Source organism: Oenanthe melanoleuca, chromosome 3, assembly GCF_029582105.1.
Source record: "Oenanthe melanoleuca isolate GR-GAL-2019-014 chromosome 3, OMel1.0, whole genome shotgun sequence".
NCBI classification, from domain to species: Eukaryota; Metazoa; Chordata; class Aves; order Passeriformes; family Muscicapidae; genus Oenanthe; species Oenanthe melanoleuca.
In genome coordinates this window covers 18,657,195-18,683,029 of record NC_079336.1, presented here as the reverse complement: position 1 = coordinate 18,683,029, position 25,835 = coordinate 18,657,195, and the positions used below count along the sequence as shown (strand labels likewise).

Below are 25,835 nucleotides of genomic sequence, written 5' to 3'. Positions count from 1 at the left end.
AAAAATTCATTGGTGGACAAGTAATACCAGAAATGAGATAAGGCAGTAAATGGCAAGAGTAAGTATTATCTTATAGGTATGTCAGCATTTGCTGTGTTCCTCAACAAATGGAGCTAGATCTAAAAATGTAAAAGGTAACACTGGCTCCTTGCAGGATATGTGAAGGACAGAAAAGAGAAAAAAATTGTCTTATGGCTTATTCTGAGCCATGTGAGTTACTGACTTACAGTCAAAGCCAGCTTTAAGGGAAGAACTAAAATCATAGTATGGAATCCACAAAGTAACAGTTATTCAGCTTCTGTACTCACTGTTTCTAGAGGTCTTACAGTCCGTTCCTCCTTTATAATGCCTTCAATAAACCTTGAAATGAAGGGTGGATCTGTCAGGGAGTGCTTTTGGTTCTTATTCAGTTTGAACTCAATAAGCCTGAAGGTCTATCAAGTTTTATTTCAGGTAGGATTTGGGTAGGGACTAAAAAACCCAGAGAGATACATTTTATGCTGGATGCAGCATATTATTCATTAGAATATGAAAGGCAAGGGGTTGGCAAAAGAAATGGTGTATAGTAAATTCTGAAGGCATCAAGGTAACTACTAATGACAAAGACAAGCTCCTTTCTGAAGGAGTGTTAGGGCTCATGACAGGAGGAACTGAAGACTTAAATTTCTGACTTGAGAAATGCAGTAGCATTGGGCCATGATGATGCCTAAAGGCAGGCAGAGAAATGGTTAAACTTTGAAGTAGGTAGGTGAACCACTAAGTAAAACCTGTGATGCTAACAAGATTGACATGAAAGCTAGATCTGTCAGAGGGTGCTTTAAATTCTGTCTGAGCTCAAAGACATACTTAACATGAAAGCCAAGGGGGGAATGTAAAAGATGGACAAAATGATAGGGCAGGAAATTAACTTTGAAGCAAGAACTGAATCTAGATGACAGTAAAGAAATATTGAATTTGCAAAGGTCAGAGAGAAGGATGTTGCAACAATAGAATCATAACAGGAAAAAAGCAAGGATATAAGTGGAGACAGAAAGAAAAGGCTGCATCTTTAAAACAGTGCTCAGAGAACATCTATAGATCTCATTGCTCCTTTAGTGAAAGTGAAAACTTCTAAAGAAATTCAAGTTGAAGAACACATGAGCTGTGCAGTGATCAGTAAGAAGTTTCAGATTCTATTTGACAATTTTTATCTTGAATTCTTAATTAGTCAACAAAAGAATACCTGAGTAAAAGAGAAATAGAAATAGTTCTTTGCAGAAAATGTTATCTAGCAAATTAAAAGCACCAAAGGAGAGCTAGCTGGGAAAACTCAGCAGAAAAAGGGCTGAATAAGGAAGACTTCTCAGTGAGACATCCAAAATATAGATGTAAAGGTGATTACAGACATAGCCTAGCAATAGAATTCAGGGATCATAAATATTACCAAAGAAAACAGAAGATGAATATTAATCTATCAGATTATATACAGAAGGATGGAATGCAATTTCTAATATGTGGTTATACACAGCAAGTCAGCAGAGACTTGGAAGCAACATTTACATTTACATCAGTGAATGGCTCCCTTCCATGTTATTGACCTTGATGTCTCCAAATTAGAGTCCAAGTTCCAGTGTCCAATCACACTGGCATTATTGATGCTGATAAATGAACAAAGACTAATTTATCAGCATAGATAGAAGCAATGGCTTGAACTGGGAGCAAGAGAAACTGCTTTAAAGAAGGTGAAGCACATGAAGAACTCCAAAACAAAATAAAAGAAGATTAGGTAACAGCAATACGATCAACCTTGGACTTCATAAGATGAAGGATGAGATGATAATACTGTGAAGAGATATTATAAGTTGGAGGGTTAAAAAGAAGCAACTAGATCAGATAGATACCTGGGACAGAGAGAGAGGGAGAGGAGATAAAACAATGAGAGTCTTCTGCATCTGTGAAAGCTCTCAAGTTTAGAGAAGATATGAACTGAGTAAAACCATTGTATCTGCATCAGTATCCTCCTGAAAGATAAACAGTATGAACTGGTAAGAGGGGACAGACACTGGCTAGGACCTGAATGCTCTAGTAATGCAAGACCTGGTGAGACCAGCAGCTCATAACTAAGTGAAGCACATCCTCTGAGACCCAGGTCAGAGTCTGCTGGGTTGCCAGACAGTAAACTGCCTTTTTTGCCGCTTCTCTTTTTACCCCCATTAATCATCTGGGAAGGTTATTTCACAGCTGCGTTCCCCTGGCTGCTAAGATAACTTTCATAATGTCTAGCTCCAAGTAATCCAGTATTGGCACACTTTCTTTTTTCTTTTTGTTTGCCAACATTGGCCTTTGGTTGAAATCTTTGTTTCTTGACAATTATACGCTTGACTTATGCTTTTATAGTGAAAACCTATCTTTTCATGCCTTCAGAATGTTACACTAAAAATAAGATAGCTACCACATCTCAGGGATTCCTTACTCCAAAAAAGCAGAGTCATGTCAATATCTGAAAGAATACAAGTATGCAACTAAACTTGTCTCCTTAGAAACAAAGCAATGGAAACAATTTCATTTAAGTTAAACAAATTTTCACTAAATTCTGAAAACACGGAAAAAGATACTCTCATATGTAAAGACATCAAGTTTAAAAAGTACATAATTCTACATTTTTTACTACATGCAAATATAAAAAATTAATCTCTTTTTACAACTAATTTTTCCACTCATGACTTTAGAAATCAATGAAAATGATGAAAACTGCATCCGTTTTCTGTTATTTAAATAAGTACTCTGTTATTTAAATAGAAAATACATAGTTTGCAATGGATGTGACTACCATTTTGAATATCTTCTCAAATTTAAAAACCTCTTGCATACATTATGTAATACTTTTATGAAAAAGGACTGGGTCATTTACTTTCTGGAATGTAAACAAAGAATGAAAAATTCCAAAGTCATGAAATATTTAAACACCACTACCTCAAAATGTCCCCTTTATGACCACATACAATAATGAGAACATGGCAGAGGCAGTATCTCATTTGGATGACTTTTCAAAAATTGTCATCTTGGAGATTAAGATGTCATTAAGTATAGTTCACTGAATATGTATACTTTTAAATATTTTACAGATGAAGAAGTTTAATGCAAACAATATTCCGTGTTCTGATGATGTCTGAATTTCAAGGCTTTACCATCTGTAAGTGGTTTCTAACAAATTTAGGTAATGTCAGCTTTGGCTCAAAGTTGCAGCTTAGAGCCACAAAGGTTATGTTGAATTCATGTTCACAGCTAGAATGCATGAAAGTTAAGTCAAATTACTGAGTTATCTAAGTTACAATGTCATGATAATCAGAAATAAAACACATTATAATGTTGAGATTCACTTATTGGGCCTTATTGGGCAATATCCATTCTCAGGTTTTACCATTCACTATGTCTAAAAGCCTGATTAGGCCTAAAACAGCAGCATCTTGGGAAAGTGGCAAATGATCTGTTTAAAAGCTTATGAAGGAAATGAAGTAAGGAAGGTCAGAGAAAGGATGAAAGGAAGTGCCATGTGAATTACAGAGAATAAGAGGTCAGAAAATTAAAAGATTTCATGGCTTTCTTCTCTCGTGACAAGACAAAATATCAGACAGTGAGGACTAGGAAAAACGGTGTAAAGAACATTTTGTAGTGTATTATACACTGTGACTGCAGAAATTAACTTTTCAACTCCTATATGGCAACAAAATACTACACATTCTAATGGTTACTTAGAAAAAGTCTTCAAGCAACTCCCATTTAGAAAGAAAAATAGTAGCCTTTTTCCTAAATACTAAGTCATGAAAAAAATTTCAGTTCTTGAATCACACCAGTATAAAGATGAGCTCTTTTCTCTACCCAGTGTGCTCATTTTCAATATTCTTAGCTCTCATCTCTCAGCTTTTAGCTTAAGAAAAATGGGGTTTATCTCAGCTTCTACAGCAGAACAGATGTATACTTACAAATTCAATTTTAGTTGTTTCTGGACAAATAACAAACCAAGTGTTTGTTCAACCAAGCCTTACAAGTGAAATCTCAAATGTCCTATTCACATTAAACTACTAATTTCCTTAATGGCCTTTTTAATTTTGTTTTTTTAAATGTAAACTCATCTCAAAAAACCTTCTGCATGTACAAAACAACAACTTCATATCTCACTGAACAGATGTTTATGAAGGCCTAAATATGCACAGTAGATTTGATATTTTACATCTACAGGTACTAATCTGCTATAATCAGATATATTCTGCACAGATACTTGAAGTATGTCATATGCCACCATTGATCCAAATAATCCCCAATAATGCTCATCTGATCAAAGGTCAGGAGACATGATATTCAGCAAATCACACTGAGAACAAATAATCTCTTGCTTAGCTGTTTCTTTATCAATAATTATGGCTTGTTTTGGACAAGTAAACAAAATCATCTGTATTTCTCTACTTCCTGAATAAAAACTTCTTAAGATACTCAAGTATTTAAATTCAATATTGAAGTCTGCAAATCATTCCTTCTTGACTAAGGAAGTATGGGTGGATTTTTGCATCACCTGAGTTTCACTGTCACTGGGATAAAACTTTAAATGCCCCACAAATGTCTATTTGTGCTCAGTTAAACAAATTCTACATTCACTTATAGGCAAAGAATTGTTTTATACCTAGAACACCTGAAGGCTGCTTTGTTACAGCAGCTATAGACTTAAGGCAATTTCAAAATCAAAGAATGGCTTGGCTTGGAAGGGACCTGAAATCCAGATAAATGGCATCTGTAGCCCTTCCCTTGTCCACTCCATCACAGTCACTCCATCACAGAAGTTGATTGGACTGGTCATGCAGGACTTGCCTCTGTTGAAGCCATGCTGACTGTCTCACACCACCTCCCTACTCCCTGTGCTTTAGTATAGCTTGTAGGAGGATCTCTGCTCCATGACTTTCCCAGGCACAGAGGTGAAGCTGACAGGTGTGTAGTTCCTGGTACCCTCCTTTCCACCCCTTTTTAAGAGGTGTACCATGTTTTACTTTTTTCAGTCAATGTATTCAAGGTACACTGATAATACTAAGGAAGGCCTCTATGATTTCAGGAACTACCCTCTTTAATATATTTCAGTACTAAATGTACACCCAAGTTCTTGAAAGGAAAGCAAAACAAGATGTTAAGCCCTTTTCCACTTCCATGAGGACTCATGCAAACCCCACCTTTTGATTCAGTTGCAGTGCTACATGTAATGTATTACCTTAACTGGGTACTTTGTCCAGGTTTCCAGCGTTACAAAGCCCTCCAGTTGATTTTCAGAATAACTTAAAAACTACATTCTCCATTAACAAAGAAATGGTGGCTGGAAAAAATTATTCAAGGCAAGGCTAGCCACAGATGTTCCATATAAGGTACAAGAACCTCAATTTTGCAGCAAAGCCTCAAGAGATAAAAAGTTCATTATCAGATGCAATCTGATGCATGGAATGAGATATTATACACATTTTTTTAAGAAACTCACAAAACCCAGGAAAAGGCTTATGTATTTTTGACCTCTTCTATATAAGCTAGAAATAGATAATTTGAAAGCAGATTCCATATTACCAGCTCGTGTTGCTACTGAACAGTGTCAGGTCTAGCAAACAAAACTGGTGATTGAAACAGACCTGACTATATTTAAAGTTTAAGACACTGTGCAAATTTATCTCATTCAATATGAAACATGTTTCGCTGGTTTTGAGTTTCTGGCCTACTAGGGAACATGCTGGCTCATCATCTTCATCTGCTGATGGAATGCCTTCTATCTTTGTTTCAGCACACTCAGCTTTTGCATTAAAGAAGTGCCTTTTTTGTTAAGCATCTGTGGATGTATTTCATATTTAGGATATAAAAAAACCCCTATCTCCTGCTTGGAAGAGTCAATTCCATAACAGTACTTTTGCTGATTGCTTTTTGTTATTTTTTTCAGTCTTTTCAAAAAACAATTAGATTTTCATTCAAAGTGAAAAGGTCAAATAAACCATATCAATGGCTTTATCATGCTCAAGACTACATTAATGCAAATAATACCTATGCTGAAATCATACTGCAAAAGCTGAGATGCAATGCTAAGCACAGCCTTCATATTCTGAAAAGCAAAGTACAGTGACAAGAACTGAGCTCTGTTTTATTCAGGTAAAACTGATGATTTAGGAATGGTCTGGGGCTCTTTTATATTTCCTCTACGCATACCAAGTTAGCATCTCAATCTCAATACACTGTCTCTGCTTTTTGATTCTCAAATCTCTGTACAGTCAGCTCCAAAATTTCTGTCAAGGGTATTATTGGCATATAAGCTGGTTCACTTGATAGAAGTCATAGCTTTTGCAACGGCCCATAGAGTTTCTGCCGCTTTCTTAGGGTAATGCTTTGTGAAATACTGTTTGATTTTTTTTTTTTTTTTTTGCTTTGCATGGATATCTACGTCTTTGCACTGGCTAGAAAAATAGTTAAAATAACAAAATTATATAAGACTAAGAGTATCTCTTATGGAATCATACTAAATCATACTAAATAATAATACTATATAAGGCTTCATTTGAAGGTCTGTTCACAATCCTTATTATTTAAAACTAGTTGAGAAAATAGCAGACCAAGAACAGAAAGGCCTGTTTTCAAGGCAAAATGAGAATGAGCTTCAAAGAATAAAACAAATTAAAGGTGTTACTATTACCATGCAAAGGAATCAGACAGAAAAGTACTTTTCCTAGAGAACTAGGAGGCATAGGAAAAGAATAATAAAAAGAATAATCTTGATAAGAAAAAAATATAGATGAAAAGGAGAAAGAGTTTCAAATCATTGTGAAAGATTCAGAAACTGCTTTCTGTAAAATGAAGAAGTGTCTCCTGTTTTAATACAAAGTCTAGCACTTTCCTAACATTCATATTAGATGAACACCTACGATATATATAGAAACTCTTGTTAACTTTAGCTGCACTAAGGAACATAAGGGCTTTTGAAATCTATGCTAGGATTTATTCTTGCCACAATTACTAATTCTCATTGCTTTTATGTTCCTTCAGCAGCAGTACAGCCATTATTAATTCTACCTACACCACAGGCTCCACCAACTTACAATTTCAAAAGATATTCAATCAATGTTCCTCTTCTGTGTCAAGTGGTGACTCAAGCAATTGTACTTCCACTTACAGTATCCCATGGTACAATCCTGTAATTATTTGACAACAGTTTAAACTGGTAGGAGAAAGGCAGATAGCCCTATTCATTACAGAATAGCTTCAGCAAGAGCTAGAAATGGCACAGAACCACAGAAACTAAAGCCTAATCTGATCACTGAAAACTCTGCAACCTGCAACATCCATCATCACATGGATGAAGCATCTTGGACATCCATTATCACCCATGGTGTGCTGATACTACACCTGCCAGCTAAGCACAACCAAGCTTTGCAGAATACTCATTACATCAGCCTAGTCAGTTCTTGAAATGAAAAAGCAAACAGTACCACAATTTTCAGTTGAAATTTAACAATGGTATTAACAGTATTCTTCATACATATGCTTTTAATTCGAGTGAATTATTGGCTGTATAGATGCTCTTTAAAAGACAAAACTGACAGAAATCACATCCCTTGGTTCAAGCAAGAGGAAATTTAGGCTTGCAGATGGGATTCAATCACTGGCTCACATTTGTCCAATGTGAAACTAATGTGAAGGCAGATTTTTCCCTCAACAGTATCTCCAAACTTACTCTGCTGTCTCAACTTCAAATTCTGTCTCACCCTTCTGCAGCTACCAACAAAAGGCAGAAATGTCAGGACTAGAGAAGACAGTCTAAACCCAATGGAAGAGACCAATACTTGAAATTGTGGACCAGAGTAAGTTTTCCCATTAATTTTTCCTTACAGATAAGTTTTCTATTTTCCTAATTTTAGTCTTCTTTTGACACCTTCCTTGCTACATAGCAAAGGAGCTGCTAAAAGCACCACTGAGAGAAAAGGGAGAAGAGGGGTGCAAGTCTCAATGTCGATGAAAAAAATTAAAACTTCCTTTCCACAAGAGCAAAGTTCACTTCTAGCTGAGCTTCTTCAAGAAAAAAACACAGCTGGAAAAAGAATATTTGAAGGTTACCTAATATGGCAAAAAATTGTTAATGAGAAAGACAAACCAAATGAAATATAACCACAGAAGTCTCAATGTAAACCTTGCCAGACATTCCATGAAAAGGTAAGAAGTTTCTTGAAACCTTTTCTTTTTGTAGAGGTGAAAAGCATCATTACACCATTTCTAGAACAGTTATTTGCTGTATTAGTTTAGCTTACATTAATGTCTGGTTTTTTTTTGTTTTTTTTTGTTTTTTTTTGTTTTTTTTTTTTTGTTTGTTTGTTTGTTTGTTTTTCATATGGCCTCCTATTTCTTATTCAAGGACCAACAGTGTTTCCTCAAAAAGTGAATGACCTTCTTGGTTCAATCAGCAATATCCAGCTGGCTGACCTGCATGATGTAACACTGAATCAGCACAGCCAAGGCAGATCCAGGATGCCAGGTCCCTCCATGACAGAGAAGATACCACTTTTTGTGGAACCATGGCAACTAATTTTACTGCTTATGGGAAAATACTTTTAAAGTGGGTGTTCCATCAGGGTGAAAAATAATAATTTCCCAGAGAAAAGAAAGGCTTTCCTTAGCATTTAGCATAAAGTAGATGTTCTTATCCCTGCTATAAAGTGCCAGCCCACAATTACTGCAAAAAGACCTGCATTTCTTACAATAGTGTTAGCTTTTGTCTCAAGTCAGTCAAGGACAGGGCATTTCCCACACTCTGGAGAGAAATCCTGTGCATCTATTGCTTCCTTGAGGTAGTCAAGATTTCTGTTTAGCTTCAAGTACTATAAATGAAGGCTTTTCTGGATAATAGACAGGAAAGCAATTTAAGCTTGCTTTAGTCTTACTGCTTGAACAATAGAGAAGCAAATACTATCTACAGCAGTATCCAGCTTTGAAACAACATTTAAAGCAAGTATTCCAGATGCTAAAGCATTAATCTACATGAGTTACAATGGCTTCAGACAAGACTTCAATCTATATTAGTTAACATTTATATGCTCCTGTGAACAATTTCATGTTCTAATTCTGTAAATCAGAATTATCACCTTAGTGGCACTTTATACTTCAAAAAATATGCATTGAGAGCACCGAAATTTTTCTCTGCTTTAGCTCAACTTTCCTAATTTTTATTCCAAACCACTAAAAAATGACAAGAAAAAAATATTTTTGCTCATGCCAGAGTAGCTAGTTCATAGCTAGTACAGCAGCTCTCTGCCCACACAAACACACATACATCAGAAAGACCCCAATTTCATTCTAGCATGTCTGACCTCAATCTCTCTGTGCCTTGTTGTATTTTGAGTTAGCTGATTATATGCAGCAAGTTATTTGTTCCAGTATGACCAGTGAAGGCCTGCATGCTGCATATTTTCCTCTTAGCTTGCCACAACATAAGCCATAAGCAGCTTGATTATCTGACTTATCACATTCATGACAGTAATAGTACGATCCTAGTAAAAGTGAATCAGGGATAAAAATAGTCTCAAAAATAATTTCCTGGGATTTCCTGGGTTTGGTTAGTATTAAGAAAGAGCTCATAATAGCAAGAAAATTAATACTGTGGGGGACCACCAGATGGATGCTTTATTTTTCTAGTAACTAAATATAAACATGTCACAAGTCTTGCCATGAAAAACACAAAAATAGACCAAGCTCATCTAAAACTCTTAAAACAGAACAAAAACTCCCACACTTTAGTTTACCAAATTAGTAGACAATGACATGAAGGATTATGGCAGAAGCCTTATACGTCTTACTTTGTAGAATTTTTCTAAAACAAATACCTATTTGTCACACTGAGCTGTCTTATTGATTTTATAGTTCATAATCTGCTAAGAGTTTCCTCATCAAATTATAGAATTGAAGGAACAGATTACTGTGCAGCATGATGAGGGTTCTTCCTTACTATGGCTCTACTTGATCCTACTGCAAATCTTTTCCTTTCTTGGAAAAGGAGTAATTCATAAACTGAAGAATAAAAAGTGGCTTTTTATCCTGTTTCAGATACACAGCACATATCCACAATGCCTAAAGAAGTATGTACACATATGATTTTGTCATGTTTTCATGGATGATTTGATTTCCAGTTCAAAAGCAAAATGCCTTTTTCCCCTCACTGTGAAAGAAAGTTTTCCTCCATCCTTAAAAACAAGAGGTTATGGACTCCTCCATTCCAGGTCTATGAAGATATCAGGTACAAAAACATTTCATAATCTTACTTAAATAAAAGCTTTTGATTCAATTTTACCATTCAAGTTGGCAAAGGAAACTTCAGAATGATGAAACCATCATCATCTTGACCCAGAATAGACAGAAAGAAGCAAATAATGAAATACTGACAATATCCCAGAAAGGTGGACTCAACATATATGCTTTCTAACAACAAAGGAAAAGCAAAAATTCAGGTATTACACAAGGAAGAAGTTAGTCTGAGACACAGAAATAGCTGATGTTGTTTGTTTCAAAACTCACAAAATATTTTTACTTTCCTGCTGTGGTGCTTAGTCTTATTAAAAATAAAAATGCCCAAGTCAAAAGTCACTCATCAGGAAAAGATTTGGGCACAATTACATTTCTCTTGCGGCACAGTTGTCAGATTTTTTTTGTCAGTGGGCATTTCTAAACATGGAACTGCACAGTGAGTATAAATAGTTGCATGTTAGATTTCCAGTTAAATCAGACTTAGCAAAATAGTACTGGTAAACCTGAGTTGAGAAATACATATATAAAAAAAATAAAGTGATTGCTTCAATACACACTTACTAAAGTTGCAAGCACATAGAGTGATGCTCTCTTTCAGCAGCTCTAACTAAAAATTTCATTTTTTCAATATACTGTGCTAAAAAAGCTCAGCATCACACATAAGTAGAGGTACTAATTAATGCAGAGACTGCTAGAATGATGTCCATGTTCCAGCTTATATTTTCTTTTCCAAGTTTGATCAATATTATCCTAGAGAGTAGTAGCTTTCAAAATAACAAGGTAATAAGGAAGATGTACACTGACCTGCAGAACAGATACACAAGTAAAATAACTGAAACAGGAGGTGAAATCACAAGCAAAAGAAAATTTAAAGCTTTTTACCTCAGAAGAGGTCTATGAATTCTTACTCCATAAAATTATGTTGGCTTAGTTAACACATTTGTAACTGGCCACAAAAACATCCATAATGTACTAATGAAGGCAAATTCATATGCAGACCCTCAATTTTCCTTGACAAAACACACTTCAGGAGGCATGAAAGTCTGTCTTGGAATTCTCTTGGGAAGCAGATTTTGACAGATCTACTGAAACATCTGGCATTCATAGATTACCTAAATAAACACTGAGATCATCTCTGAAATTATAGAGAAGTGGGCCAGGCCTGATTCCTGGAGAACTGCAACCATGCAAAGCAGCATCTCTAATGCATTTAGCTAACACAAACTGAATTTACCACTTCATGTACCACCTAATCAAAAAGAGTTGATACTGTTGCGATTGTTTTAAATATAGATAAGGAACACACAAGATTAAAATAAATAAATAAATAAATAAATAAATAAATAAATAAATAAATAAATAAATAAAAATATAAGAACTGGTGTTTAGTGCAAATTCATTAGAGCTTTTACGAGCTCAAATCTTACTGATCTCAATGATCTTACTGAGCTCAGAATTCAGCATTTGTATTATTACTTAAAATTTGAGAGGAAAGAGAAAATGACTTTTGACAAAAAGCTCATCAATTTTTTGACAATCAAAAGAAAGATGAAGGAAGACCAAAAAGTGATTTGATTACTGCATAATTGTCTCAAAGAGAGCAAGAGGGGAACAAAATAAAAAAAACAAGCTCCTCTGCATAGGAAAGGACTCTTTAATATAACGAAGAAAACCACAACAAATGTTGACTAAAAGCTGCAGAAAAATTCATGTAGGAAGGCATAAATTTTTAATATTGAGGTTGACGAATCACTCAAATCATTGAAGGAAGAAGGTGTTTTTTTAGCTTCTTAAAAACAGTGACAATTTTCTCATCTGCCCTCATATCCTCATCAGCAGGCTTGATATAGCACTTATTTCAGTATGCAGGAATATAAATATATGCCTACTGGGAAAATAAAAATCTGTTAATATTTTATTTCATTTTCAAAGTGAAAGGTTTCTGCTGAGAAAAAACCTAGTAAAAATTCATATTTTGGGGGTTTTTTTAGTTTTACTGTAGTCATGTTGGGGTGCGTTGATTTTGATGCACAATAGTTAAAAAGTTCAATGGCTGCAGGTAATTTATTGCATTCAAAAATCCAAAGAAGAGAGTAAATATTTTTCTCAAGATAAAATTTTAAAATATTTAGTTTAATAATTGTGGAAGGTAAGTGTTTCTGAGAGCAATCTAAAAAACCAAAAAAACCCTTAAATATTCAGGCTTCACAGCCACAAGTTCCTATGGGTTTCTTGAGAAAATCATATGACCCCTTAAAAATGCAGACAGCATCATTACTTCCAACAAATGATCATAAAATACTTACATTGTTATCAAAAGAACTGCTTTTGTGTTTAATATGAGTATTTTGTCTTCTTGTAAGAATTTAAGCCCATGGTGAGCTTTGATAATTGTGAATGAATAGTGGAAGAACACTACTTGGAAGGAAGAAATTTCTTCCATTTTCATCCCCACTCCTGTCTCAAGTCTGTTTCCAATTGTTTCAGCATCTTGGCAATTTCAAGTCATTATTTTACAAACATGTGAAACAGTCTTTTCCTAATTAGCTGAGCTGAAGAAAAAATGAAAAATATCTGACTTCTGATTTGAACAAACTGTTATTGATTCAGTTCTAACCAACATTCACCTCTACCCAGGTCCAACTTTTACTAGAAGATCACTACTCTTGCTTCTACAAGCTCAGCCGGGAAACCACATCACTGTAACATTTTCTGAATTGTATACTAATTCAGCAAACTGTTAGGAGGGCGGGCAGGTAAATAACCATTTAGCTACATTTTTGGTTACTTGCTGCTCCATGGCAGAGCCCCAAGCAGAAAAAAATACAAGTCATAACATTAATGAAAATGTAATATCTAGCATTAGATATTCTAGTGTGACAAACTGGGAACCAAATATATCTAAAAAAATTGTCCTAATGAAATGAACTCCTGAGTCTACAATGTCCAAGTAGTAACTAAAGAATCATGGATAGTTTGTATTACAGAGGTGGTAAAGAAGTCCAAAAAATCATCCATCCAGAAAAAGAAAAGCTAGGTTGTGGTAATAAATCTTGGAAAGGCCAGTCAGCCCTTTAGCAGATTTTACAACAAAGATAGAAAAAGCAGAAAAATGAAGATGAAAATGCCTAATTCTATTAAAGAAGGTATGGGCTTTCATACTCGTAAGCAAATCAAATCAAATTTCTTTATTTAATGAGTCTTCAGAAAAATGTCTTCTAGTGTAGAAACTTCATACTTCACTGAATCACAGTAACTGTATCAGCTGTTAGTTTATTGCAGTGTTTTGTTGTGGTTTTGTTTTTGGGTTTTGCTTTGGGGTTTTATTTCCCAGAATTGTAAAAAGCCTGTGCAATTTTTAAACTGCATATAAATAAAATGTGTGGTATTTCCAAGTTTCTGGAAACATTTAAGACAATACTGAAGCTCATTTTACAACTAAATGCATTACTTTAACCATTATTCAATTACATGAAAACAACCTCCCTGCTTTTGAATTCAAGTATCATGTTATCAGTTTAGAAAAAACCATGTTTTTCATTTATTGTTCTTCTTGCACTTGAAATAGGTTATATTACATTACTTATCTATATAATTCAAGTACACAGAAAATAATTAAAAATGTTTCATCCACAAGTCTAGCTCTTCATTCGACTAATGAGAAGAGTTAATATTTCAACCTTTCTACTACTTGTATAACTGTTGCAAAACCACAATGCCAAGCTGCCCCTTTCCCAACCAAAAGCAAGTCCTTATTACTTGCTTGCTGCTCAAAATCAAAACCTACCTCCACACTAGCCACCAGCCAACATAGCTTCCTAAAGATAAGATTCATTCTCTCTTTTATTGGTTATCTATATATATATTTTAAACTAGAAAGACACAAAATTTTTGAATATGTCTTTTACAGATCACTGTAGAAGAACATCTGTTCAGCAGTAATTACTCCTGCAATAAAGACTGACGTACTATATGTGCTATAGATGCTAGGTAGCTCTGTTGAAATAATTTGGACTACAAATAGGCAGAAACAGATTACTGACAGGAGGGATGACCTTATGGCTCTTTCTGTTTCAACCCCCAGCATTAACACATCCTCTGTGAAAGGGACTGCAACTCTTGACTTGATTGCTCCCTGCAATAAAAAAACACCTTTAGCCTTTAGAGTATTTCTGTGGATTCAGAAAATATTTGAACTGTTTCCCATGGAAATGTAACCTGCAACAGAAAGCCAAATACACCATGCCATCATCTAGACAAGATCCTACTGCCCCTCTCATTCTTCAATGATAAACTTGTATATTTTGACTGCTAGAAATTCCCAGTAGCAAACTGAGTTTATATTTGATTTCAAAGAATCTTGAAAGCCATTCAACAGATGGCTCTGCAATATTTTTACCTTGTCACTTGCACCTGAATAAAAGAACACTCCCTTCCATATAGGAAATGTGTGCAAGCTTCAGAAACCTGTTCTCAATTGGCCAGGGTGAGATTGGGAAAGCTCAGTTTTAATGGCCAGAAGACCAGTTTTCTCTTGGATTACAGCTATTAAGTACAGACCACTACAGTCATCCTTCTTTTCCTTGTAAAAGTCCTACGACAGAATAACAAATCTTGATTCTTGGGAAGTCTCTGATCTGCAGAAGTCACATTGACAGCTCAGTTTAGGATACTCCTACATTGGTCCCTTCAACACACATATCAAGAGCATGTATGAAGATATGAAAAAGAATGCAAAAAAAGGATACATAATTTATCTGAAATTTTAGTGAAAAGCTCTAATTATTTTTTGCCTGAAACAGACTTTTCATTGTGATCTATTATAAAGCTCAATTTTAGCTGTATTTGCAGAAGTAAAAAAGAGATATTTTGTTTAATTTTATTTCCAAGTGAGCATTCAATATGTGAAAATGTAAGTACATATTCATATATATGTATGCAATATGGAATGCAAATACTGCATAGTAAGATTCTCCTGATTAAGGGCTGAAAGTGCTTTAAACATAAGAGAATCAATAAAACAACAAACAAGTAATATCTTTAGTGTAACATAGAGTTATTCCAATATAAAAACCTGAAGAAGCAATGCAAATCTGTGTTTATGCCAGCATAATCAGGTATCATCTGTGGAAGCACTTTTAAAATTAAAATAGGAATTACTGTACATTGCATAAGGACTTGGACAGAAGCTTGTTATATCAGCTTCGTTTTTCATTTCAATTAGATGGTAACATAAAAATATTTTACTACTTCAAGTGCATTTTTCAAGCTCACAATAAAACAAAAAAACTTGTGCTGCTCAGAAAAAGAATACCTTCATTAGAATGTTAAGCCAGGGAATAAGATTAATGTTTATGGAAATATTTTCAGGAGGTCATATAAGACTTGAATCTCTTTTTAACACATGGATAATAAAGAAAAATAGCAATGGTAAGATATTCTTTGTATATCTTTCAAAGTACATCTACGACTTCTCAGATTCTACACTGTACTAATAAAAGTTAGTATAAGCTCAGTACTTACCCACAGATGCATATTCATTGGGAAGTTCAGGATAAAGTTTGTTTGTATTCTTTTTAGCTGAAAGAGAAAATAAAGTAGCAACTTATATGACATGCTAACATATTTTGTTATATTTCGTATACTGCTCTTCTAATACAAGTTCTACAGTTATTAAATGATTGCAGTTAACTAAGGAGCAGTGCAGAAGAAAGAAATACGGACTTTGCCTCATGTCCTTAACCAGAGAACTAAGTTAACAAGAGGAGTTGCACAGTAAAGCCTTACTCTGAATGAAAGCACTTTGAATGAATGTTAAAGTGCCACAATTCTGCCTCTTCTCTACTGTTAAACCTCTAATGATTAAAAGATAATGACAACCTAAAGAGAAACTATGATTTCTGGAAACCAGAAACTTCTAGAACTAGGACCAGCAGTTTCTAGTAGGACAGCTCTTTATACTAAGAAGTTTCATTATACTATGGGGCATCTAAGCATCCATGAATATTTCCTTTGAATTATTACATGATTCTGTAACTATAAAAGCACTGTTTCTATAGCAAATCTGTCAGAGAGAAAAGGTTTGTTAATATAAAACAAACAAATCCTTTAGACTTCATCCCTCATGGCACTACATCAACACACTTTCAGTGTTTGTCCAAGAAAGAGGCAGCTGCTATAATAACTACATAGTATTAATTAGCTTTACAGCTCTAATTCTATGAAGAGAAATAATTAGCCATTATCAAAAATTTTCACCTGGTGGTGTAGGTCTAACAGCAGGTTTAGGTGGTTCTGGTCTGGATGGTGGTCTAGCAGGCCGGTCACTTACCTAAAGTATACAATTTTTTAAACAACATAGCATCACATCTGGACTTAGATTGTGGCCTAGAAGTATGCCAAGTTACACTAAAAAAAGATTAAAATTACTCTTTTTCTATTGAACTTGTAGGAACTCAAGGAGCATACTAAACACAAGTGACATACACATGATACTGAAGTGAATCACCATAGGTTTAACAAAGCTCCAAGTCTATCAGTAACATCAACATCTGTAAGAAAATACTTTCTACAGTCCCAGGATTACATTATAAATGTGAATGTTTGAATGGATGACAGAAAAAGTAGAAAAACTAAGAGTATCCAATTTGCAATTAACTTGACTAAAAATACATTCCTAATCATCACCTCAGATTTGATGATGCACAATTACAAAACTAGGATATACTTTGTTATTCTGGAAGATGCAAAGCCCCAAGAGCCTAGCAAGAAAATATTTGAATGTTCCACATGCAGTAACTGACATGCGCTACGCCTTCAGTCATCCAATAGACAAGTTAAAAATGACACATGATTATCAGCATTAACACTGTTTAGAAACAGCTCAGGAAAAGGAAAGCCTTTTAGAAAAAGAAGTGCACAAACCCTTCTTTGTTCCCTTACAGATTTTCCTGGATTATTTTTTTGTTCTTCATTTTCATACACTTCAGTGAAGGATGCTAGAATTTCATAAAGATCATCTGCTTGAGCAGGGAAAGGCACATCACCAAGCAGGATGGCACTAGCACGAATGTCCTGCCCATAAAACCTGATACGAAAAAATAAAGATATCAGGTATTTGATTATTATTACGTTTCAACTTCTCAATAAATTCACTTTGTGCAAATGCTCCCTACCTCCATCCCTAGCCCTGCATTTTTCCTACTGATCATATATTGAGAAATGACAGAACTATTTCAAAGCTGTAAATTTGGAAAACTGACCACAGCTGACATTTTCCTGCACCACTTGGCAGGAGGAGGTAGAGAAGCTGTGATTGAAGTGGAGCCCAGTAAGATGGAAGGTGTGTGGGGGAGAGGTGTTGCTTTCTGTATCTGTTCTTATTTCTCATTATCCTATTCTCTTATTAATTGAAAATAAATTAAACTAATTTCCTCTGGATGAGGTTGGAGGTTTTTTGACTGAAATAGCAATTGCTAAGTAATCTCACTGACCTAATTTCAATTTATAGGTTTGTCATCATACTTTGTCTCCTCTTGTTCTGTTGAGGAGGGGGAGTGACAAAGCAACTGGGCTGGCATGTGGTGGCTAGCTAAGGTCAACCTAACACAGATAAATAATCCCTAAACATCTAGCATCATCTCAATACCCATCACAAGATATCCAAATTGAAGAAATACTTGTCCCTCAAGAAATTCTAAACTGGACATTGAATGTTTTCACAAAAACCTCTTCTTCCAAAGTGAATGAGCCCTAGTTAATTCTGTCACACTGCTTTCACTGGACCTTTTAGATATTAAGAGAGCTTACTTGCGGTTTGTTTCTTTCCTTTCAATTAAACAGGTTCCTTCCAGAGATACCCCTGCAAACAGTCCTCGAGATTTGCAGTATGTATAGACAGCAGCAGAGCTTCTCAGGGCAACATCCCCCTCTAAGTTTCTAGAAGGAAAAAGCTTTGGTTGATATTCTTCAATACAGTTTTCTAGCATGAATAGCAATCATCTTTTTCTTTTAATCCTTCATTTTATTTTTACCCTATTTTCAGACGGGAGCAGAAAAAATACTGCCTCATATGAATGCTCCCCATTAGGTCTCTGAGAGAGACTGTTCATGGTTTATGACTCAAAACAATCAAGGAGGCTCCAGGGTGATTTGCTGAGGCCAGGTTTGCACCTGGGAGGTGAGTTTGGGTGTGCAGTGAGAATCACCTAAGACAGAGGAGGAGGCTGCAAGCCAGGCTTTCAGGCTGATGAGGCAAATCCTGCAAGGTGGGATAGCACCTTTTATTTATCAATACCATGGTAATTGTTCTCACTCATACAACTCTCAACCCCTCCTCCAGGGAGCTTCATGGAACCCTCACCATAGAGAAGACCAGAAGAAGAGGATCAACAGGACACTGTTTGGATCCACAGAGAAGTGATATTTTCTACTCAATCTCTCTTTCTGTCACTCTTTCTCTTGTCTTTTTCTATTTCTTTCTCTCTCTCTCTCCCCCACTCACATTTAGTGTTAAATAAAATCCATAATATTGAGTTCAGCATATCATCTCACTTGCATCTCATCTGGGCAGAGGCATCTCTGTAATAATTTTCATAACTGGATCTTAACAGCTTCCTCTGAAAACTATTAAGCCACATTTTAATCACATTTTAAAATGATCTGATTATGTTTGGACTGGTGACTGAAACTCAATATTTCCAAATCCTCCTAGACTTTATGTTCAGCACAAACACTTCAAGTAAGGCCACACTGAACCTCAACAGATTTAGAAGATTACAGTATTTGTCCTTCTCAGGATCACATAATATTTTAGGTTTAAAGACAGTCATCTCAAAATGGATACATCAAATTTAAAGAAGGTTGCTCTGGACTTTGTCCAGACAGTTTTTGAAGAATTCTAAGAATATAATTCCACAGACATTCTGAGCAACCTGTATCAGCACTCAATTTTATTCATGTCAAAATTCTTTTTCTCATATCCAGTCAGAACCTTCTTTGTTTCGATATATGACTACTACCTCTCATCTTTCCATGCACTCCTGTAAAGAACTGAGGCCTGTCTTCTTGGTGATTCCCTGCTGGAAATGCAGCCTCAGAAAGTCTTCTTTCATCCAGATTTGATAAGCTGAGCTCTCCCAGTCTCATCATTCACATGCTGCATTTCCCTGGCCATTTAGGTAGTGGTTCACTGCATACATTCAGATTTATAAACAACTTTCTGCAGGGCTAAAACTCAACACAATATTCTAGGCACAATGAAATATCAAGTAAAAGGCAGCAATAACTTCCCATATCTACTGGTTACAGTCCTGTTGATGCAACCCCCTACACTGTTCACTGCCTTTTCTGTCAGGAATCAACTGCTGGCTTAGCCCCACTGTCCACCAGATTCCCACCACCTTCTCTATAGAGAAGCTGCTCAGCTTGACAGGGGGTTCATCCAACTAGGAGTGCAGAACTGTGCACCTGCTCTTTAATTTCATGGGGTTTCATGTTGGATCTTTCCTCTACTCTCTCTAAGTCCATTGCTCTGAATGGTGACCCTACCCTGAAATGCACTGGCTGCAAATCCTGGTTTGGAGTAATGCATAATCTTAAAGAGGGTATTTTGCAACTCCTCCTCTAGGAAACTGATAAAATTACCAAGCATGAGAGGTGCTAGAAGAGTCTCCTGAGGAATTCTAAAGAAATCTGGCTTTAGACTTCAACACGAACCATTTACTACTGCTCTTCTAACCTGATGATCTGGTTCTTCACCTGTTTACTCATCTCCCCACCCTGACACTGATGTCCCAGCTTGGACACAGAGATGTCAGTGTGCTAAGTGATTCTGTAGGGTAGATGATATTCACTGCCCTTCCCTGATCCACAGATCTCTCTCTCTCTTCTGTGCAATAAGCATCATCCTTTTATTTTGTTAGAAAATATTAAAAACCAGCAGTAAAAACTTCATCATCATAAAAAAGTAGCCATAAGGAGGCACATATTCCATAAGCAGAGTCTGAGGTAGCTGGGCTTGGTAAGCCTGGAGAACAGAAGACTTGGGGCAAACCCAACAGTATCTATGGACAGGTAATCAAGAGTATGAAGCCAGGCTCTTTATAGCAGCATATGGAGTAAGAATAAAATATTATTGATGTAAATAGAAAGAAGAAATACTTTGACTGGATGTAAGGCAGGAGAGCTGAACAGCAGAGCAGGTTGCCCAGCCACCTCCCTAATTGGGTCTTTTCAAGATTCAACTGGAAAAAAGAACTGAGCAACCTGATCTGAAATTGTAACAGACCTTGCTTTGAGCAGGAGGTTGGAGTAGAAGTCTTGCAGGACTCATTTTCAAGTAAAAATATTCAGCGATTACTTCACCTCATCCTTCAAACTAAACAGGCTTAACCACTTAAAGGTTTAAAAGAAATTATTTGGTGTAGTTTTTATTTAATGTTGGGCAGATCTGTGGTGACAGAAAGCACAGACCCATATGTTACTAAAAATCATAGTTCTATCAGGCACAGAAGTATCTGTGCTCTTCATTGAGCCTAGCCAAGTAGTCTCCTGCAAAAAAAGAGCAAATCTCAGAACACTTTCCTTCTACCAATAAATTACTTAATCAGGAAAGAATAAAAAAAGAAAAAAAAAGATTGGCAAGAACAATATGGTCCAGTCAGCATAACCTGTTGTCCAGGTTGTTCTGTAACATATTTTAAAAAGCCACATCAATGTGGTTTTTAAAATTATCTTCCATGTATGCCTTATTAGAAAAACATATTACCTACCTCCCCAGAGGTCCAATTGCCACAGTAAGATTTCCTCCAAGTGTAAGATTCCCTCCTTTGGCAAAAGCTTCTACTGCTCTTTCATGATTCAGTATTATCACTAAGTCTGAGACCTATAAAATATAAAAGTGCTACACTTTTTAAGAAGAAAGAACAACATGAGATGATCCTCCTTTCTTATGAAGGATTATTTTGAAACAGCTTTCATGACAAAGTTGATTCTTTTTCTGCAAGGTATTTTGAGTGAAAAATCCTTTTAACTACTTTTTAAATCAAATTTGACTGATTTTTTTCAAAGTGCTGATATGGTCAGTATGTGATAAACCACAGCTATAAGAGAAACTCTATGTTAATTCAAAATTCCTAACTGACAATTTCTTATTTTCTATGGCTTATACAAACAATTATGAAGGCACATTTTCAGATGTGAATCATTTTGATCCTTCAGTAATTAAACTAATAAAGGCAAGACAGAACTTGCTAAACAAAAATTCCTGTCCAAAGAACAAAAAGCAAAAAGGATACAGATTCTATTGTTAAAACTTAATTTTCATGACAGAATTTTTATATATCTGTGTGTGTGTATATGAATTATTAATTAACTTTTAAAGACTTGAATATGGGATGTAGTCAGTTTTTTCAAGAACCTATTAAACCTAATAATTGAAGAGGTAGCAGTATACCCAAGGACTACTGCACCTGATCTTTCATCTGATGGACTTGACTGAAAGCCAGGTTCAGAAAAAAACTTTCAACTTACCCCGAAATCCAAATAGTGACAGCAGGGAATACAAGAGGAAATACCAGATTATTTGCAAAACAAGGCTGCCTAGAAGTATTACACACAGCATAAGAGAGGTCTTTGTTAATAGCCCCTGGTAACCTCCACCCCATCCCAAACAAAAGGTGGCTACAGGAGCAGTTTGAGAATCATCCAGTGATGGAGGGAGAATGCCTTTCAGGATACTGCTTCCTCCTCTTACCCATTAAGAGGATGAATCCATTGTTAAAGATAAGCAAATCCATAACAAGAAAGCCTTCAAGGAAATAATATATATGAATTTTAAAACCACTCTAAATTAAAGATTTGAAATCACTGTGATACCAAGTCACTGTGACTTCTGAAGTGTGATGATCTTGTTTGTTAAAAACATCCATAAGTATCACTACAACTATATCAACTATAATCTCTCCTACAGGAATAAATTTCACCTAGTTTCTTAAACATCTAAGTTTGTATAGGACTAGAAGAATGCTGAAATGGGACTCTGGGCTCCTAAGTCACTCAGATACTTCTGAATAACATATATTTTCTAGAAGAAATAAAAAACATTGTGTTATAATAATGGCAGTAAGGAAACAGCATTTTTTTAAGCTGACTAAAATTTCAAATGAAGGGCACAGCATTACTCAGAGAAAAACCTCTCTCACAAGTAGTTTCTGTATTGAAATTATTTGATTCAGTATCAATAGGAAATGTCTGCATATTTAAAATATTTAAAATATCAGGTGGGGATGAAAATTTTCACAGAATTTTCATAGATTAATTGAAACACATGAAGAGGCTTAAAAGAAAAGAAAAAACCAAACAAATCCCACAACAAGACAAGCTCTGGGGCTCAAACTGAACACTTTAAAATGCAGTCAGGTCCTGTAGTAATGAGAACGAATGAAAATCCCTTATAAAAATTAATGATTTTGTATTCACATCACCCTTTAAAAAGTGCATGCAATAATGCCTGAGATCACACAGTGAACAGTGAGAAGAGAATAAAATATTGATCTGTTGTTCTGTATGTGAGTGCTGGCTGAGTGGCTGCCAGGACAGGGATAGCTGGCTAGCTGTAGATGTACTGAGGGCTGGCATGGATCACCCAGATCAGCTATACATAGATTCTTCTGAAGAGCTGAATGCCCATTGCAAGAGATCTTGTTGGCAGTGTACTGTTACTCTGATTTTCTTTGGGAATCAGCAGTACAGAAGCTAAACAAAGAGAAGGAAAAGTCTGAAGTCTAGGGTGGGGAAGCAGAGGAAAGATGAAAACATAAGTGTGAAGGAGCTGAGAGGAAGAAGAAGTGGGAAGCAGAGGCAGAATGCTGTCAGGGCTCAGCTCATCAGGGTTTCTCTGAATATGTTGGGAGTTCTTTACCTAAACATTTCTGGAACTAGGTCCTTTTCTATAGTACTTCAGAAGAAGCATCACCAGTTTTGGTGTTTCAAACTGAAGGTCATGTCAGTAACCACAAGTGTGAGTGGGAAATGTGGGAAGTACAGTAACATTAAGTGAAGTCCATTTTACTCCAGCTTCAGTTCTTTACACTGTTTCTTGTCAGATGGAGTCCCTGTGCTCTTTAGTAAAGCATTTGACACAGTATTAATTATAGGATGCTTTTTCAATTAACTTCAATTGTCTTATATGTGAACACTGACAGGAGGCTCTCTGTAAGTGAAAAACTCAATCTGCTAGAAGTGAGAAATCAAGGAAATTAGTGTCATGTCACTTTTTTTCATCTAAATGTCTTTAATAATTTCCCTGGTAGGATTAAAAATCCCTCTTTTGTTTGTCTTGCATAAATGGATTTCATAGTAATATTTTGTTTATCTCACTAACATTTAGATCTTTTTCAATGTATTTTAATTTCTTGCAAAAAAAGTTACCAACAAGTATTTCAAATGCAAAACCATACCTCAATTCCAATTTCAAATCCACCACCAAGACCAGCAATTCCTATTGCAGAGGGAGCAGACCAGGCTGTCATGTAAAACAAGAAAAATTTATGGAAATTTTACCATATATTACAAGAAATACTAATTTTATTTTTACAGTTAAAAAATGCTGAAAATTTCTCTATTTAAAACTATGTTCAAAACCACTACAATAGAACCATAACTATAATGCTTCATGTTTAAGAAACACAAACCCTCACAATTAAAACAATTTTTTGTTACAAATAATTTATCACACACTTCTTCATAAGAGATATAATCAATTTTTCTAATGAATTTTATACTATATACTTTTATATTTCATTCTTTTCCACAAAGATACTGAAAGCATTTATTTGGTCAAATAAAGGTACAAAGATTTGAAAACAGCTTCCACACCAAACATTGTCACCTGTCACCTACTTGCCTGACTCATCACACATCTCCTGTTTTATGCTGTGAAAAGAAAAATGAAAAAATATAATTTTGTCTCTTTTAATTCTCTTATGAAGTACAAAAGGAAAATATCCACTTACCTCCATTAGAAAGACGAGCTAATACAATTCCACTTCCACCTCGAGCGGTCACCAAAAATCCAGCCTTGATAACAGACAAAACTGCAAGGCCTTTGGCTTTAGCTATTACATGAGCTGAAACAGCAAAATCATTTATTCAAGACACTGTAAGAGAAGTTCTAAGACAAGGGGAAAACAAAACATTCAACATATATGAACACAAGAGTCAAATAATCAAAGCAAAAGCTTAAAGAAAACTGCAAAAAAAGTTGAACTGACAATGACACTTCCACTACAGAGAACTGCAAACCTAGCTGCAGGTCACATTAGCTTGTAACAATCTATACACTGCCATGACTGCTCCACCTGTCCTGATCAGCTTGTATAGAATTCGTTTGTTTAGTGCCACACACTTTGTGTGTGAGTACCCTTGGCAAGATAAACAGAAAACAGGCGGTGAACACCTGACAACCACGTCTCCACAAATTTTTGGAGGAGTCCAAATTTCAATCACAGCAACACAGAGCAGCCTATCCATTTTGAATCATTAGACAGTGTTTGTGGCAAATACTGATGCATCATCACCCTGCAAATCTTATTCTGCAATAACAGAACATAACAGTTAAGGATTCAAAACCACAACCAGCAACACCAGGTGGAGGAAGACACTAGGAGAAACACAGAGTAACAACTGCAAAAATAAAGAGGACAGCAGCAAATAAGAGTCCTGAACCAGTATCAAAAGGAAGATCATCCTGATTTCTTCAATTTATTTTCATCTAGCTAACTCTAATCAACACAGATATTCAAGAGCTAAAGCTACTATTCCAAGTTCTCTCTGAAGAACATACATTTATAGGGTTGAGGATGAGACAGTTCATCTATCCCAGGGGGAAACCTTCCAGTGCAGGTACCTTGTAACAATAAACATTCAAAAGATCTCTCCAATAAGAAACATCTGCCAAGAATACAGCAAACTGAAACCCTTTACTTCCAAAATATTTTCAAAGAAGTTTTGGTGTCTGAAACCTTCATTCATCTCTAAGTTGTGGTCAGTGGAAACAGGGAATTGGTAAAGACAGCATGACTGAAACACAGGGAGCACTTAAGGTTTTAGCTGAATCAAAGTGTTTTTTTACTCACGTGGTATGATTTTATCTGGACCATTTCTGGAAGTTATTTCTGTAAATTCTCGTAGTATTTTAGCTGCCTTTTTAGCTTCTGACTTCAGGTTTGAAGGTATAGGGTTGTTCACTGTAAAACATGAAAGATACATTACAGTCTTTTTAGGATATCTCATGTGAAACAAAGAGTATCATTTGTATGGGAAAAGTGGTTCTTTACAAGTAAAAAGTAAACCAAACAAACACAAGCGAATATAAGAAATTATCTTCTGTATCACATTTTGTTCCTGACAGTTTTAACTGAAGAAAACACACAAGCCTGATTCTTTTACGCAATCTTTTTCTCTTGCATTCTTGTTCAGAATCCACACTGGTAACAGCAAGGGTGTTTGAGACACATCCTTAGTTGCTCCTGTCACTATTTATTTATAGGTTT

General features: G+C 35.5%; 1 protein-coding gene across 2 annotated transcripts in view; it reads right to left on the bottom strand.

The window, feature by feature from the left end:
• SH3YL1 (SH3 and SYLF domain containing 1) overlaps nt 1–25,835 on the bottom strand; it is a 42,627-nt gene that overhangs the window by 6,209 nt on the left and 10,583 nt on the right. Inside the window, exons 2-9 of one of the 2 annotated variants that reach the window (XM_056488892.1) lie at nt 25,419–25,529; nt 24,297–24,410; nt 23,742–23,806; nt 21,054–21,166; nt 18,091–18,219; nt 17,224–17,368; nt 16,540–16,612; nt 15,805–15,861 (exon numbers count right to left, since the gene is read on the bottom strand). In XM_056488892.1, coding sequence (XP_056344867.1) covers nt 15,805–15,861; nt 16,540–16,612; nt 17,224–17,368; nt 18,091–18,219; nt 21,054–21,166; nt 23,742–23,806; nt 24,297–24,410; nt 25,419–25,529 — 807 coding nt within the window. Of the gene's footprint in view, nt 1–15,804; nt 15,862–16,539; nt 16,613–17,205; nt 17,369–18,090; nt 18,220–21,053; nt 21,167–23,741; nt 23,807–24,296; nt 24,411–25,418; nt 25,530–25,835 lie in introns of both variants that reach the window. The other variant, XM_056488891.1, reaches the window with a different exon arrangement.